Source organism: Stegodyphus dumicola, chromosome 7 (assembly GCF_044657685.1).
Source record: "Stegodyphus dumicola isolate Sdum_Otavi_A_Nest chromosome 7, ASM4465768v1".
In the NCBI taxonomy this organism is placed as follows: Eukaryota; Metazoa; Arthropoda; class Arachnida; order Araneae; family Eresidae; genus Stegodyphus; species Stegodyphus dumicola.
In genome coordinates this window covers 56,016,504-56,031,417 of record NC_140774.1, presented here as the reverse complement: position 1 = coordinate 56,031,417, position 14,914 = coordinate 56,016,504, and the positions used below count along the sequence as shown (strand labels likewise).

Genomic DNA, 14,914 nt, shown 5'->3' with positions numbered 1-14,914 from the left:
AAAGCGAGCAATGGCAACACTGTATGAAAAAAAAAAAAAAAAAAAAAAAAAAAAAAAGAAATATCTTCAGTTTACGAGACTGCGTATGGGAAATTCTAAACATGTGCTTTTTAAAATTATTTTGTGATACTGCTGTTGATTTTAATTTTATGGTTTAAGTGCGAAGGACATGATATTCAATAAATAAAGGTAGCACAAAACGTTATAAAAACGCCCCTTCGGGCGTAATATAAAACCTGAACTCTTTCAGAATTTTTTTTAATTCATTTTTTTTTTTATTCTTATTTATGTGTTACAAACTTAAAAGTTTGAGAACCTCTGATTTATTTAATTGCTATTCGTTCATCATTTAAATTCACGACATGATTACATATTTTTAAAAATAAGTTATATTTCACGAGGCCGGTATAAATCAATAAAGGAGGAATTAATTTTTTATAGTTAAATTTTATTATTTTCACATTTAACATCTGTTAAATAAATATTAAAATTACAAGAACAAAACGGTAGTTATAAGAATATTTTTGCATAGAATAGTACTTTTTCATTCGTAAAAAAATAATATTTTAAGCGATACATTTTACACATTAACGCGAGACAGTGAGTAAGAAACAATTGCTACGGAAACTTCGTCCTGTTGTGGTGGACGAAAATGTCCACTTACGGAAGGATCGGAATTTCTTCGGAAAGTACTTAGCCACTGCCTCCGAGTCTGCTCCGAAGACCGCCAGTCATTGACGTCACTAGTGACGTAACGATATGGCGGAAATGTGTCTTCTAATGGAATACTGGTGCTCTTACCCGAGATGTTTTTTGAACGCCATGGAATGAACAGTGTGCTGAACGGGAAAGCGGAGTTCAGTAGATTATGTAATCCAGGTGTTTATTAGACAACTATCTTAGTTGTTTTGAAGTATGTCTCTCCTATGCGTTACGGGTGAGTGTCTTATTTGTGTATCGTAGGATCATGCTCTTGCTCATCACTACTAGTTACGGTTTTCAAATCTATAAAGGCGTGATTTTGCGATTTTTCGTTCACTGTTCTACAAGTATACGGAAAAATGTATCAAGATCAGCTGTCTAAATTTTGTGTTTGTTTTCTAGGCCATAAATCATACAAAATGGAAATTATTTAAATAAGAAACTCATTGTGGATCGATCATGTTTATCAAGTTTAGATTGCACCCAACATTCATGGCATTTTTTGGATTTAGATCAGTTCTTTGCAAACAGAAATGGGCTCATGTGTAATTTTTAGGCTGTTTTCCAAGAAGTGGGATTTTGTGCATTAATCTACACTGGTGGCTAATCTACGCAAGTTACCTATATAAGTTTCACGGAGTGACAGTTGTTTGCCGAGGGTTATTATACCTCTCTTATGAGTGAAAGATTAATGTTTTATGTTCAGAGAATATCACTTACACATAATTCATAAAAGCATACATGTATGAGTGTTCTATACTTATGCATTTTGAATATAAATACAAATATAGTTATTAGTTAAAATGTGGATTACCTAATCTCATCTGTTAAAATTTGAGAAGCATTTTATTACAACTTCATGGTGTGCTTATTTGATTCAACAATTGGTATGATCTTTCTACATTGATATATTTTCTGAATGTAGTTTATGTGCATAGATTTGTTGCACATAAACAAAATGTTTAGTGAAAATGCTTCAGTGTGAGACAAGAGTTAGGTAGTAAGAGGAAAAGGATAAGTATTGCCTAATGATTTTCTGATTTTCTTCTTTTTATCATGTATCATATATTCATTTCTAGTATTTCTGATAAGGGCACAATGAATTTAAATTTTAATAAAAATAAAATTTCAACATTTATGAGTCCTTTTAATTGCCTTTAAAAGTTTTAACAAATTAAGATATATTTCACATAATAAGATAGTTAATTTAAATTTCAAATGAAATTAGAGTTATTGTATTTCCTTTAAAAAAGGCTGTGTAATCTGTGCAGAAAATCTAAGTGATAATTTAGTAAAAACTCTAGAATATACTTATTACAGGATACCACATTACTGTATTCCAAGATTTCATTTATCTGTTTTTCTTGAAAGGTGCATCTGTGCATGAATTTATTGCTTTCAACAGCTATTTTAGTTTTTCTCCTGGCTTAGATGTATATGTAGTTTTATATAGTGTGCATACAATGGAAATAATATGCATAAACCACTTTGTACTAGTAAATAGGAAATGACATGCATTGTTCATAAAAATAGATATTAGCGATGTTAGCAGTGTGTATATGTTGATATAAAATGCTGTAATATTTCTTGTTACCCATTAAGTGAATAATTGAGTAATAATAATTAAGTGAATAATTAACTAATTTTGTGAAGGTGTTCCCATTAAAGTGTGATAATGATATTAAAATTATTTTTAAATTTCTGGGTTAAATTATTTTGTAATGGAACCTTTGAGAAACTGATGAATTCTAAGAAGAGCTGTTATTGTAAATATTGCTATCTGCATGCTGCATAATAAATAAATAACGTGATGCAGTGGTTTTATATATTAGTGTAATTACTGCATTTTAGATAAAAATTTGCATTGCTGTATGCATAATATATATAGAATATGTAATATATGTATAGAATTATTTATATAATTAAAAAACATGATGCATTTAAAACTTTTTAATTTTCAAACTAAGAGTTAAATTTTCAAACTAATTTCTATTTCAAATTTGTTTTGAAAAATTCAATTCATGTGAAGTCATGCTGTGTCATATTCAATTTCGTATTGCAGTTTTCTCCTATAATTAAGTAAAATATCATTCATTAGATATGCATGGGCATGGTTTGTATTATGGCATTTCTTGTCCGTTAGTTGAAAATTTTTAAATTGTTTAAAAGCTAACAAAATTTAAAAATATTTTTTATTTCAATTTCAGTTTAAAAACTTTAAATATTATTGATAACAATAAATTAGAGATTAGCATGTCTTAGTTTTATTGCTATTATGCATGGGCATGGTTTGTTTTATGGCATTTCTTGTGTGTTAGTTTAAATTTTTTAAATTGTTTAAAAGATAACAAAATTTAAAAATATTTTTTATTTCAATTTAAAACTTTAAATATTATTGATAACAATAAATTAGAGATTAGCATGCCTTAGTTTTATTGCTATTGTAAATGTAAAATATTATTTGTGGACTTAAAATGAGCTTAGCATGGCTATTTAAGTATTTAGTTTTAATGTTGAAGACAGTTTCTTTCTCCTGGTATTGATAATGAATTTGCAAAATATATTGAATCTGGAATTTAAAGCATATTTTACATGTGTGGCAAAGAACTAGAGAAAAATTTATGAAAATTATAACTGATTCTTGTTGACTTACCATCTCTAATAATAATTAGATAATGTTTTGAAAACTTCCGTCCTCTTGGAATTGAAGTGAAAGTGAGCAATTTGAATGACTATTTCTTTGACCATAAACAGTCTTCTTTACTAAATATATTTATAAGGATGATATAAGCAAAAAGGTAAGTTTACAATGAGAAATCTATATGATATTGCTATTAATTTATAGGCTGCAGTATGAAAGATGAGTAGATTTTATTTATTTCTCCTTGCAGTGGGAAATTTTCAATATTATTGTTGTTTACATTAATAATAACACTTTATAAGTGTTATTCTTTTTTATATTACTATAGTTTATAACGATAGTAATATGAAACAAGATATGACATGCAATTTGTTACCTTTTGTCATTAAACAAGTTTTTATTGTGCCTGAAAATGCTACTGATTTCTGTTCTAATTACAAAAAATATGATAAAATTGTTACTTATGTACACTTTAAAACTAAAGTCGTAATCTTGTTTTTATTATTATTTTTTTAAAATTTTTGCTGTATTAAAGACATTATTTTTTTTATATATAAATATGCATAAGCTATTAACATTTTTAGCCCAAAGTGGGCAATTTGCCTAGAAGGGCTATTAATTTTGTTTTGGCATTTTGCATTGATTCGCTATAAACGGCGAATCACTTTTTAAATTGTTGCCACCAAATATTAGAACTCTGTATTATATTTAAAGAAATTAAATAATGAAGACACTGCATTGTATGTATGTTTTCTCGCATTGTAATAAAACAACAGCACCTAGAGCCATCAAATTTTGAATAACGTGCGTCTCCATCCAAATATGGGCATCTGGAAGCCCAAATTTGGAATTTATTTAATTATTTATTCCATATTTTATAAAGTATTTTTGTGATATTGCTGTTAAATTGAATTTTATGCGAAGAGCATGATATTTAATAAATAAAAGTAATACAAAAAACATCTTATATAAAATTTGAAAGCTTTCAGTTTCTTTTTAACTTGTTATATTTTTAAAATTTTTTATGCATACTATCTCGCTGGTATGTAGCATCAGCAATGACTCATAAAGGAAAACTTGAAGCTCTACATGGCGATATGTAACTGACTTTCTATTAATATTGTAATAATTCTAATAATATGACTTCTTATTTGTTGAAAATTTTAGGTCAATTAATGTATCCTGCATGCCCAGTGGCGCAGTGGCTAGCGCATAGCGTAGCAGCACCACAGGTCCGGGGTTTGAACCCCAGGCTGGGCAAGGTCGACTCAGCATTTCATTCCTTGGGTCGATAAAATGAGTACCAAGTTTGCTTTGGGACTAAACACTGGGGGGGGGGGGTCTCCTGCGACAAGCTGACCATTTGTTCAGGGCATATGCTTAGGCACCCCGGGGCCCACGCTCAAGAAAGCAGATTTCAGGACACTGCAGGCCTTGGCCCATTAGGGCTGTTTGTGCTACTGAGTTTGAGTTTGTTTAATGTATCCTAGACTTTTATCTAATTTAATTTTATTGTTCATTAAAAATGTTTATTATACTGCATTACATTTTTGTATAATTTAAATCATCACAAAATTTAGTAAATTGACAAAAAAAACTATAATTTTTCTTAAGTGACGAAGTCATGCAGGCAGGTTCCTGGGAATACTTCCCTTACAACATAAGGTGGTATGTATAACTTTTTCTTGGAGGTAAACACAGTATTGTAAACTTTTAAAGCTGGGCAAAAAAGGTGACCCTAGCTTTTCATGGATTTTGAATAAAACTATATTTATTTCAAAGGAATCAGACACAGGTCCATCTTCTTCAGAAACAACAACAACAACAACTCCCCCTAAAAAAGTGGGTGGGGTCTGCAAAAATGAGAGGAGCTACATATCACTTTGCTGTGCCCATTGCATTCAGTATAAAATGAAACAGTGTTCCCATTTTTGTGGAAATTCTTTTGCTTTCGAAGAAAAGAAATAAGCATTTTATTGCCATTAACATTGATAGAGTCTTATTTACTATGTACGCCAATGTTGTGTAATTGCTTTTTTTGCGTAACTTTAAAACTGCAAAGGTTAACTTGTCACGGCATAAGCATTTACTGATGTAAAATATTCATAGCATAAATATTCAAATATTAGGGATATTGAACTAACTAATTATTTCTAGCATTTAATCTTTGAAATAAGCAGGGCAGTTTATTTTAAAATGTAAATTGATCTTTTATGTAAATCTTTTGTTTTGATTTATATTTAAAAATGTAAATTGATCTTGAATAGCTTTCGGGGAAGGTCTGAAAGATAGTTTGAATAAATAATTATTATCTATATACTGTGTTTTGAATGCATAATGCTGATATTACTAACAGGCTGCTGGCTAAAGGTAATATACCTACCAGTTTATTAATAGATTACCTGGTTACGTAATGAATTGGTAAAATGGGATATTACTGTGTACAGAAGAAAGAGATTGACTTTCAGGCATGATGAGACTAAATTAGATTACCAAAAAAATCTAGTTATGTCTTCTACTTGTAGTGGCCATTATTGTTTTCATTAATGTGGCCTATAAATTTATGCAGTGATCATATTTGTCATAAAAGTGATTTTTAAACTTATTTTACATATGTATTATTGTTATTATTGTACAGTTTCTCTAATATTTTAGAAATATGTTTTTAGTCTGTTTTTAATTCTTTTTTTCTCCCCTTTTTAATTTCTAGTGAGAAGAGCTGCTTTGGTTGGCCCTCCAAGTAAGTACTTAAACATTGAATGAGTACTAATGTAAATTATCTGAGTCTTAAGGAAAATACATTTAGAAATATCAGTGCATAATCTATTGTGTTTATTATTTTTTCAAGTAGTTTTAAACATGATGCTACAGAATACTTTGATGGAAAATGAAATTAAGAAGTAAAACTAGATAAAAAGTTTAAAATGCCATATTTTTGCAAGATTGAAAAAATGAGGTCTAGATAAATTATGAAGTTATAACAAATCAGTGGACTAGTACCATCTCGATGAATATGTTAATTCAGGTTTCCTTTTTGTTATTTTGGAGATTTTGGCAAAACTGAAGAGAGAGAGAGAGATGTCTCAGTTGTGTGATGGTTAGAATTCTTGGTAGCAGTGCCCTATTTCAGGTAATGTGCTATAAAGAGTCTGGGATCCAAATGGACTTTGTTCAGAGAGGGTAGATCAGTGGAATCATAAGATGGTTGTTGCAAATCAGATTGAGTCTATGGCAAAAATACAAGCTTCGGTGAGATTCTATGTTACCACAGGAGCAGTGTTGAATTTTTTACTGAAAAGTAATATTCACTGCAAGTATTTTATGAACTGTGTGCCATTAACCCCAAATCATTAGTGCACGTGTCTTCAGAGGTGTCAAGTAAAAATTAATTAGATGACAAAACAGTTATCTCTAATATCTGTGATGAATGTATATGGGCCAGAAAAATATATATTGATGAATACCTACTGCTACATTGTGTCTGTTATTGACATATTGGCACTGCTACTGATGTTATGATATGAAGAATTTTGTATGATAACTATGAGATTATTATTCCAAATAATATGACAGTAAGCCTTTATAGAATGATGATGGAACCTTTATAGAATGATGCGATCATTCTCAAAGCATATTCAGAGAGGATTACTGGTACTTCTTTGTTATAGGAGCCCATAACCATATTTGGCAATTTTAGATTTGTGCCAAGATCCCAACTATAATTTTGCCAAACTCATGAAAAGCAAATATAAAAATAAACAGCACAGTATATAATAATTACAGTAATATTCACATGTTGTTTCCTAAAAATATTTTTAAGACTCCTTATCCTTATTATCACAGGTAACTGTTCCAGACATCTGCTGCATGGTACTTTTCCCGTTTCGGCGGCGCAAATCTCACCAAGCAGACTTGATTGGCGACAACATACAGTATAGGCATAAAAAGTGTTAACAAATGCTAGTTCTAAGAACTTTTTTAAAGGCATAAATATTTTAATATTGTTTAAAATTTTATAAAAAGCCAATAAATAAAGACAATAAATTTGTAAAAAGACATTAATTTAAGAATTTACTATGCTTTCATGGTTCAACATCCTGATTCGCTGGTTCGTATCACATGACCCCAAGTGATCTCATGTCACGTAAACTACGCTACAAAAATCTAATTCTCTCAGCAATTGTCTACATTAATTTAAAGTTAAATCTTAATTTGAAATACAAGTTTAAATGCACGAATTATTTCAATTCATACAAATAGCTTACTCAAAAATTATGTAAAACTGCAGTGCTTTACTTCTTATACTTACTTTACTGCTTGCTAGTGTATTCTCATTAGAATTGATGAATTTAACCCTTGATTTTGCTTTTTCTATATTTCCACCTTCGGGTGAGCAGTGTGATTGCATCCTAATTGACATAATTACTCAAATGGCCTTAGGGCATAAAATTGAACTATCTTGTAAACATTCCATGTAATTAATTGTATGCTAGTATTGAAAGAAACAATCAATCTGATAAGAAATGGCTGTGACTTGTTTTGAAAATAAGGCATAAAAGATTACCAGCAAGGATATTCCGTTTGGCCTCAGTTGTACCATTATTGGTGACTTTATTGCCTGCGGTGGCAAAATGGAAAAGTACCTGCAGCACTTTTATACATATTAAGCTGTTTATTACATCATTTCATGAACATCAACTCCTCTGCTCAAGAATACATAAATCTAATAGCAGTGATAAACAATATTCTGGAATTGCTGAACCAATTTCCAATGTGTAGGCATTTCTTCCTTTTGCAATTTTTAACATTACACCTCCAAATGGTTTCATTATTAACATCAAGTTTCATGTTGTGACCATTTTCAGATACTCATTTGTCTGGTAAAAGATCTCTTTTTTTTTTTGAAAAAAATGTTACTTGGTAAATTTAAGATTGTTTACACCATATTCACACACACACACACACACACACACACACACACACACACACAAATAAATAAATAAATAAATAAATAAAAAAGTGCTATGAATATATTTTGAAATAAACAATGCAAATTCAAAAACCTCATCAAAAATAAATAATATAAGAACATGTGGCAAGAGAAAAAATGCAGCATGTTGCTAATATATGGCAGTGTGGTCAGGTAAAAGAACACACAGCCTGTGCTAATATATGATTATGTAGTAAACTATAAAAACCCGTAGCCAAATTTTGGCAAGATATCTCTGTTATTTGACGATATAATTTTGGGAGTCGCTAAAATGAAGAAGTACTGGTTTATTTTATAAGACTATGCCTAGTCCCATACTGTAGCTGCTAAATGTGCTTGAATGTATTAACCTTCTGTATGGCCCCTGAGATCATCTGATTTTTTATTCATCAAGCATGATTGAGAAATTATTAGATATCAACTAATGTGCATCTGCAGCCAACAATATGCGGTTTCAGTTTAATTGCTCAGATGCAGCAATATTGGCATTCCATGTTACAAAACAACCTCTGTTACCTGTGATTTTTGGATATGTACATTCAACATCTTAATGATTGCAATAATTATTGATGTATAGAAAATTCAAATTTAACTTTGTGCTGTGCACACACAACATAAGTCACAACTTTGTGACTTATATGAATTCGATAAATCAGACAATAAATGCTGTGTTATGACAAATAATATAAATTGCTGTATTTCAGACAATATTCGTTTATCATTGTCTACTATTGGAATGGCTTCATGGTTTGCTATTAGATGTATTGAAAACTGCATACTTTATTTATCTTGTTTGGCCATTACAATACTGTGGAAGAATAAATGGCCTGCTTTTGATTTTTAACAAACAAGCATAAAAAGGAATTCAAATTAATGTTTATGAATCTGATAAATTAAATTGAATTGTTTTCTACTTTTTTATAGATAATTTTTAATAACAATTTCTTTATCTTTATTATTTAATATATGTATTTCATTATATTTTTCTGTTTTAATTCTGTTCTGTGTGACTTGATTTTCTTTTCTTTTCTTTGTAGATCAATTTAATGTTTATGTTACATTAAAATTGCAAAGTGTGAAATCTTCAACGATTTCAGTAAAGGGTAATAACCCTAGCTGGGAACAAGATTTCATATTGTAAGTGTATTTGAATTGAATTTTTATATTTGTGAAATAAAATATTTCTGTTTATTTCATAACATTATATGCATTTTACTTTCATTTTCACATGCACATTTTCTGTGTAAAAATATATGTAAAGGAAAGAAAAATTTATGCTATAATGCATCCTAAAAATATTTATTTATCCAGATATCTCGTTTGCAGCTAATTAAAATTTTTATGCTATATCATAGCTATGTCTGTCAGATTTTTAAGATTGTGGGTTCATTAATAAGGTTTTGAGGATTTTCTAACCGTCGTTTCCACTCCTAAAAATGGAAAATGGTCCCTGTCTTTCCTCCTACATTCCCAAACCCGTCCCACAAGGTCACATATCCAGTTTCACACTTCTAGCTTTATTATGGTTTCAGTTATCACGTGTTTTACTTTTTAAGATGTCTGGGAGACCACTCACAGCAGATGCGTAGCAGTTTTAGTGGATGATAGACATTATTTATCGGATGCTTGTTTTTCGTAAAAGTGATAAATATGGCTTCAAATTTTAGAAGAAAACGTCCCATATATCTGACTCAAAAAGAAATTGAATATCTTGTCAACAATATTTTTGACGTAGAATACTCTGATTGTGAAGAAACATGTAGTACTCACAGTGAAAGCAAAAGTTTCTGCAGATGAATATCATAATTTTTCTAATGACTGTGAACAAAATGATAATTTTTATGGAAAAAAGGACTTCAAATGGATCAAAAAAGAACCAAGTCGGGTGGTACGAACACCAAAACCTAACGTAATAGTTCAGCTCCCTGGTCTGAAACATCCTGCAAAAATAGGCTTTAGAGTAGAGCCTGAGGATATTTGGAATTTATGTTCATGCATATTGCTCCAGTCATATCCTGATGCTACAAAACTGAAAAGAAAAACATTTTATGCTTGCATTAGGTAATGAATTTATTAAACCGCGTCTGAACGTTGGGTTAACTTCCACTTTTTTTTTACCAAGGGAACTGAAGATAACAATTAGAAAAATCCTTGGACAGAAGGAAATTAAAAGAATGGATTTATCAATTCAAGAAGAAAAATTAGAAGAAAGAAAAACATGTAGTCTGTGCCCACCTTGTAAGAAAAAAACAGCATACAAATGCTTGGAATGCAAGGAACCAATGTGTCTTTAGTGCTCTTAAAAAATGTGTTTTGACTGTATATCATGTTATGATTCATCCCTGTAAACTAAGATATACTAATCTATTATTTATTAATAATTAAATTCACTGTTGTAGAATTATTGTTAAGTCACATATTTTGATGCATGTTTAATAAAATCTTTGTTCTTTAAAAACTTTGTTTCATAAAATGAAAAAAATAGTCATATTTTTTTATGAATTTAACTGCATGAAATCAAATGATTTATGTTTAAAATATATTAATTTAAATTAATTAGAATTCCATAAATATTCATAAAATATCTATAACATTGCTTAAAAAGGCATAAAAGTATGTATTTTTATGCATTTCTTTAAAGCGGTCTGCGAGACCACTCACAGTAGTTTGAAAAAAATTGTCACAGCAGTTAAAGGTTAAATGTTATGTTATTGATTAAGGCCAACTTAAAGGAAATTTGCCTATGGAAAGGAATGCTTTCTGGAGTCTTTTTAAGATAAAGTAGTTCATGTTTATGTTACACTTAACAAAACCCACGAAAACTCCCTTACAGCTAGTCTATTTGCTGGAATTTGAACTCTGGTTGAATTATGGCTGTTCAGCAATCTTACCGCTGGCTGGTGGGCCTCACCTCTCATTAATGTGTAATAGGAACATTTTACAATTTTGTAATTGGAAATAATTATTGTGCGTAGAGATTTGCATTTGAAAATAGGTTTAAGGTGACATATATTCAGCATGCCATTAAATTTTATTAGTGCTGTATTCAAGAGCTTTTCAGGTTTATTTTTCTGCTAGTTTTCATTTATTTAATTCTGAAAGACTTATACTAAAAAAGTGTAATCAGTCATATTTAAGTGCCTAAAATGATGCAGTTTATGAGTGGATAGATATATCATAGCTGCCAGCTGTCCCCTGTTTGAGATATCTCCTGGTCTGGTAGAACACTGAATCCCTGGGTTTTTAATTTTTAGCCTTTACCAGTAAAAGTGTTTTTCCAGCAATAAAATTAAATTGTGCAAATGAAATTTACATCATTATTCAATTAATGAAATTTAAATTGGGCAAATTTCATTCATTCATCCCTAATGTTGTATAGTATATTTTTTCTTGCTCAGTTTATTTGATCTGAATTGCCTTCATCATATCATTGACATCTGTGAAACTTAATATGAAGATTCAACCAATTGTTAAATCAGTAAATATTTGTTTTATTTTTATTTTACATCAATACCTGAAGTCATTAGACCCATTTCAGAACACGAAATAGGAAAAATATGCAGTTCAAATAATTTTTTTTTTATTGTTATTTAAAAGCATTTTGATAAATTAAAGCTTTCCTTCCCTACTCAATTTTCTTAAAAAATTACAAAGTGAAATCAGCCAGAGGACATAAAATTTGGAATATGCGATGAAATATTAATATGTTTTACATCAGAATCATATTATAAATAGTTGAATAAACTGATCATGTGTTATAAAGCAAGTTTAAATCAATTTTAATCATAGTTCTTTTAAAACAGTACCAGTGCACAATGTAAAAAACCTCCCGGTTTTTCATATTTCAGGGTTGGCAGCTATAGTATGTATAAGATACGTAAAATAGAGTTCTAATTTTTATTTGTAGTAATCCCTAAAGTTTCCTTTATAATTGTTTTTATTTCTGGTTTCTAAAAATAAGAAAATGCTTATGATAAATCTTTCTGAAGTGCACCATCTGTAAATTCAAATAGTCATATGATTGTACAAAGTCTTTAATCCGGACATCCATTATCGGAATGATCTATAATGTGGACCCCAAAGCCACAAAGTTTTTTTTGTATGCTTTACGCATGCATGTGATGCGTTTAGCACAAAAAACAAAGCAACTTAAACAACTTACATTGAAAGAAATGTTTAATTAAATAAACAAATAAATATTAAACTTTTTTTGGTAAATTTTGATACCCTTTAGATCATAATTGCTCTTTATTTCATAAATTACGGTTTCATATTTTTAATTGTGTAATTTCTGCATGCCATCTTACCAGATTTAAATTGATGATCTATAATCCGGAAAAACCCTTAATCTGGAATCGCCGAAGTCCCGGCGAGTCTGGATTGCAGACTTTGTACTGTATAATGTTATCATGCATGTGCTTTCATAATAGTAAAAGGGAAAGTAAAATTTATTATTCATTTGTAATTAAATCAAAACTTTTATTAGTCCAATAATAATGAGCAATTATTTGTCTCTCTACTTTAAAAAAAAAAATAAAAGTAAAAACAAATCTTAATCTAGTACCAGTTATATAATCTTTGTTTTTCTATCACCTGTTTCTGGTCTGCTAGAAAGAGTTCTGCATTCTGTATAGATTATACATACATGTAAGAAAAAATTATACCCGGAAAATACTAACTATAATTTACAATAGTTTCTTAGTTCACTATTTTAATTTGGATATTTCCATTTACCATCCTGTAGCTATCACTGATGATACAGCTAATTCGGAACTGAAATTGCAAACCACAACTTTTCCTTTTGAACTGAACTTCCATCTTGGAATGTAACACTATTTTGTTCTGCTTTCCTTACTAGCTAGATGCCGCTGTGCTACTTTCCTCTTTACCACAAAAGTATAAAAAAGTTTAATATTCTGCAACAGGCCTGTTTATTGCAGCTAGTTTACTTACGCTAACTTTAGTTTTACTGCTTCTAAATTGAAACCTCTCTCTGAAGTTTTTAAACAACTAGTGTACTTGTTTCTGTGCTTATGTTGCTTGATTATGCTCACTCTATATAATTATGAAGTATGCTGATTGTGCTATAGTCTAGGTAACTATGGAGTACAACTGAATGAATGATATATATTTGATTATTCCATCATGATCTCGTCTATCAGACTTCATATTTCTGTTCAAAATCTAGTATTATTGCCGCTGTAGAATACTTTTATACTCTTTTAATGTTTTTTTTTTCTAATATATTGTATGTTATAAAACCAAATTTAAATTAAAATGTAGTACAAATTAGCTTTTGGTATTTTCTTATTTTTCGCATTCCCATTTCAACATTTGGTAGAATTTCTACATTTGCACATTTTTGAATATATATGCAACAAGAGCCAACCCCAACATGTGCGTACTATCCATGTGTTTAGTAATCTAATGTCGAGCCTCAAAGCAGACTTTTCCCCACAAAAATTTCTTATTTCTTAATTCTAATAAAATACTTCTTTTTTATTAATGTTTATGAACAGAATTGTACCTCTGAGCTGTAAAGATATCTGAGCAAATGTCTTTTGCTAACTCACAAAGTTGCTAATGAATTACTATTTATTGATTTCAGTTTTCTTCATTATTAAAATGCATATATATTTGTGTGTTTGTGTAATATTAAATACTATTACTGTGCCCGTAACATTGACTGTTTAGAAAAATGCTTTATGTCATTTTCTTTATATTTCATGCAACATGTATTTAAGAAGAATTTTTTCAAGAAATGTTATGTCATGAAATTGCTTTATCAATTTGATAGCTTCACCCATTGAAATTGTTTCATCATTTTGATAACAGAGAGTAAAAATTTGAATATTTGTTGATGATTTATAAATATAGTATTGGTTATAAAGTCAAACTGTAAGAAGTGTATAAATTGTAACTTTAAAGATGACACTGCATTTGTCATGAAAGAATTGGGTGATCAAAGTAGTAGCAGGCAGGTGCTCCAGATACAAATATGTGCACTTGGAGATAATAATTAAAGTCTGCATCAGGTTTTAGCCCTTTTAGACGATCAAATACTGGATGTAGTAAGAATAAAATGCAATGATATGCCTTGAAAATGAGACAAATCAATATACAACTAAAAAAATTGTTATTAAACTGTGTATTTTACATTTTGCTTTGAATGTTGCTATGAACAGGAAGCACTGCTATATTTTTATGCTCATGTTATTGCCAAGTATATTGTTATTGCAGAAAAGATGGTATATCTGTATGAAGTTGGGTATTAGATCCCTAATTTTATCTTACTTTTTAATATAAATGTGAATTATAGCAAACAGTTTACTTTATAATTGTTTTCATTTGTTTTTGCTTAGTGAAACCAACAGAATGGATATTGGACTTATCATCGAAGTATGGAACAAAGGAATGTTTTGGGATAAACTTCTTGGTACGCAGTGGTTGCCACTGACCAGAATAAAATACACAAATGAGGTAAGATAAATAATAAACTTTTGAAAAATTATTCTGGCTTGTGAAATTAGCTTTCGAAGTCCCACGGACATTTGATACCCAAACTCTGAATGGGTTCCATG

General features: G+C 29.7%; 1 protein-coding gene across 1 annotated transcript in view; it reads left to right on the top strand.

Moving 5' to 3' along the window:
• The first annotated feature begins 756 nt into the window (after positions 1-756).
• The window catches only part of LOC118184008 (uncharacterized), a 62,536-nt gene continuing 48,378 nt past the window's right edge, over positions 757-14,914 (top strand). Inside the window, exons 1-4 of the mRNA XM_085821384.1 lie at positions 757-937; positions 6,054-6,083; positions 9,371-9,470; positions 14,696-14,813. Of these exons, the coding sequence (XP_085677510.1) occupies positions 916-937; positions 6,054-6,083; positions 9,371-9,470; positions 14,696-14,813 (270 nt within the window). The 5' untranslated portion in view covers positions 757-915. The remainder of the gene's footprint in view (positions 938-6,053; positions 6,084-9,370; positions 9,471-14,695; positions 14,814-14,914) is intronic.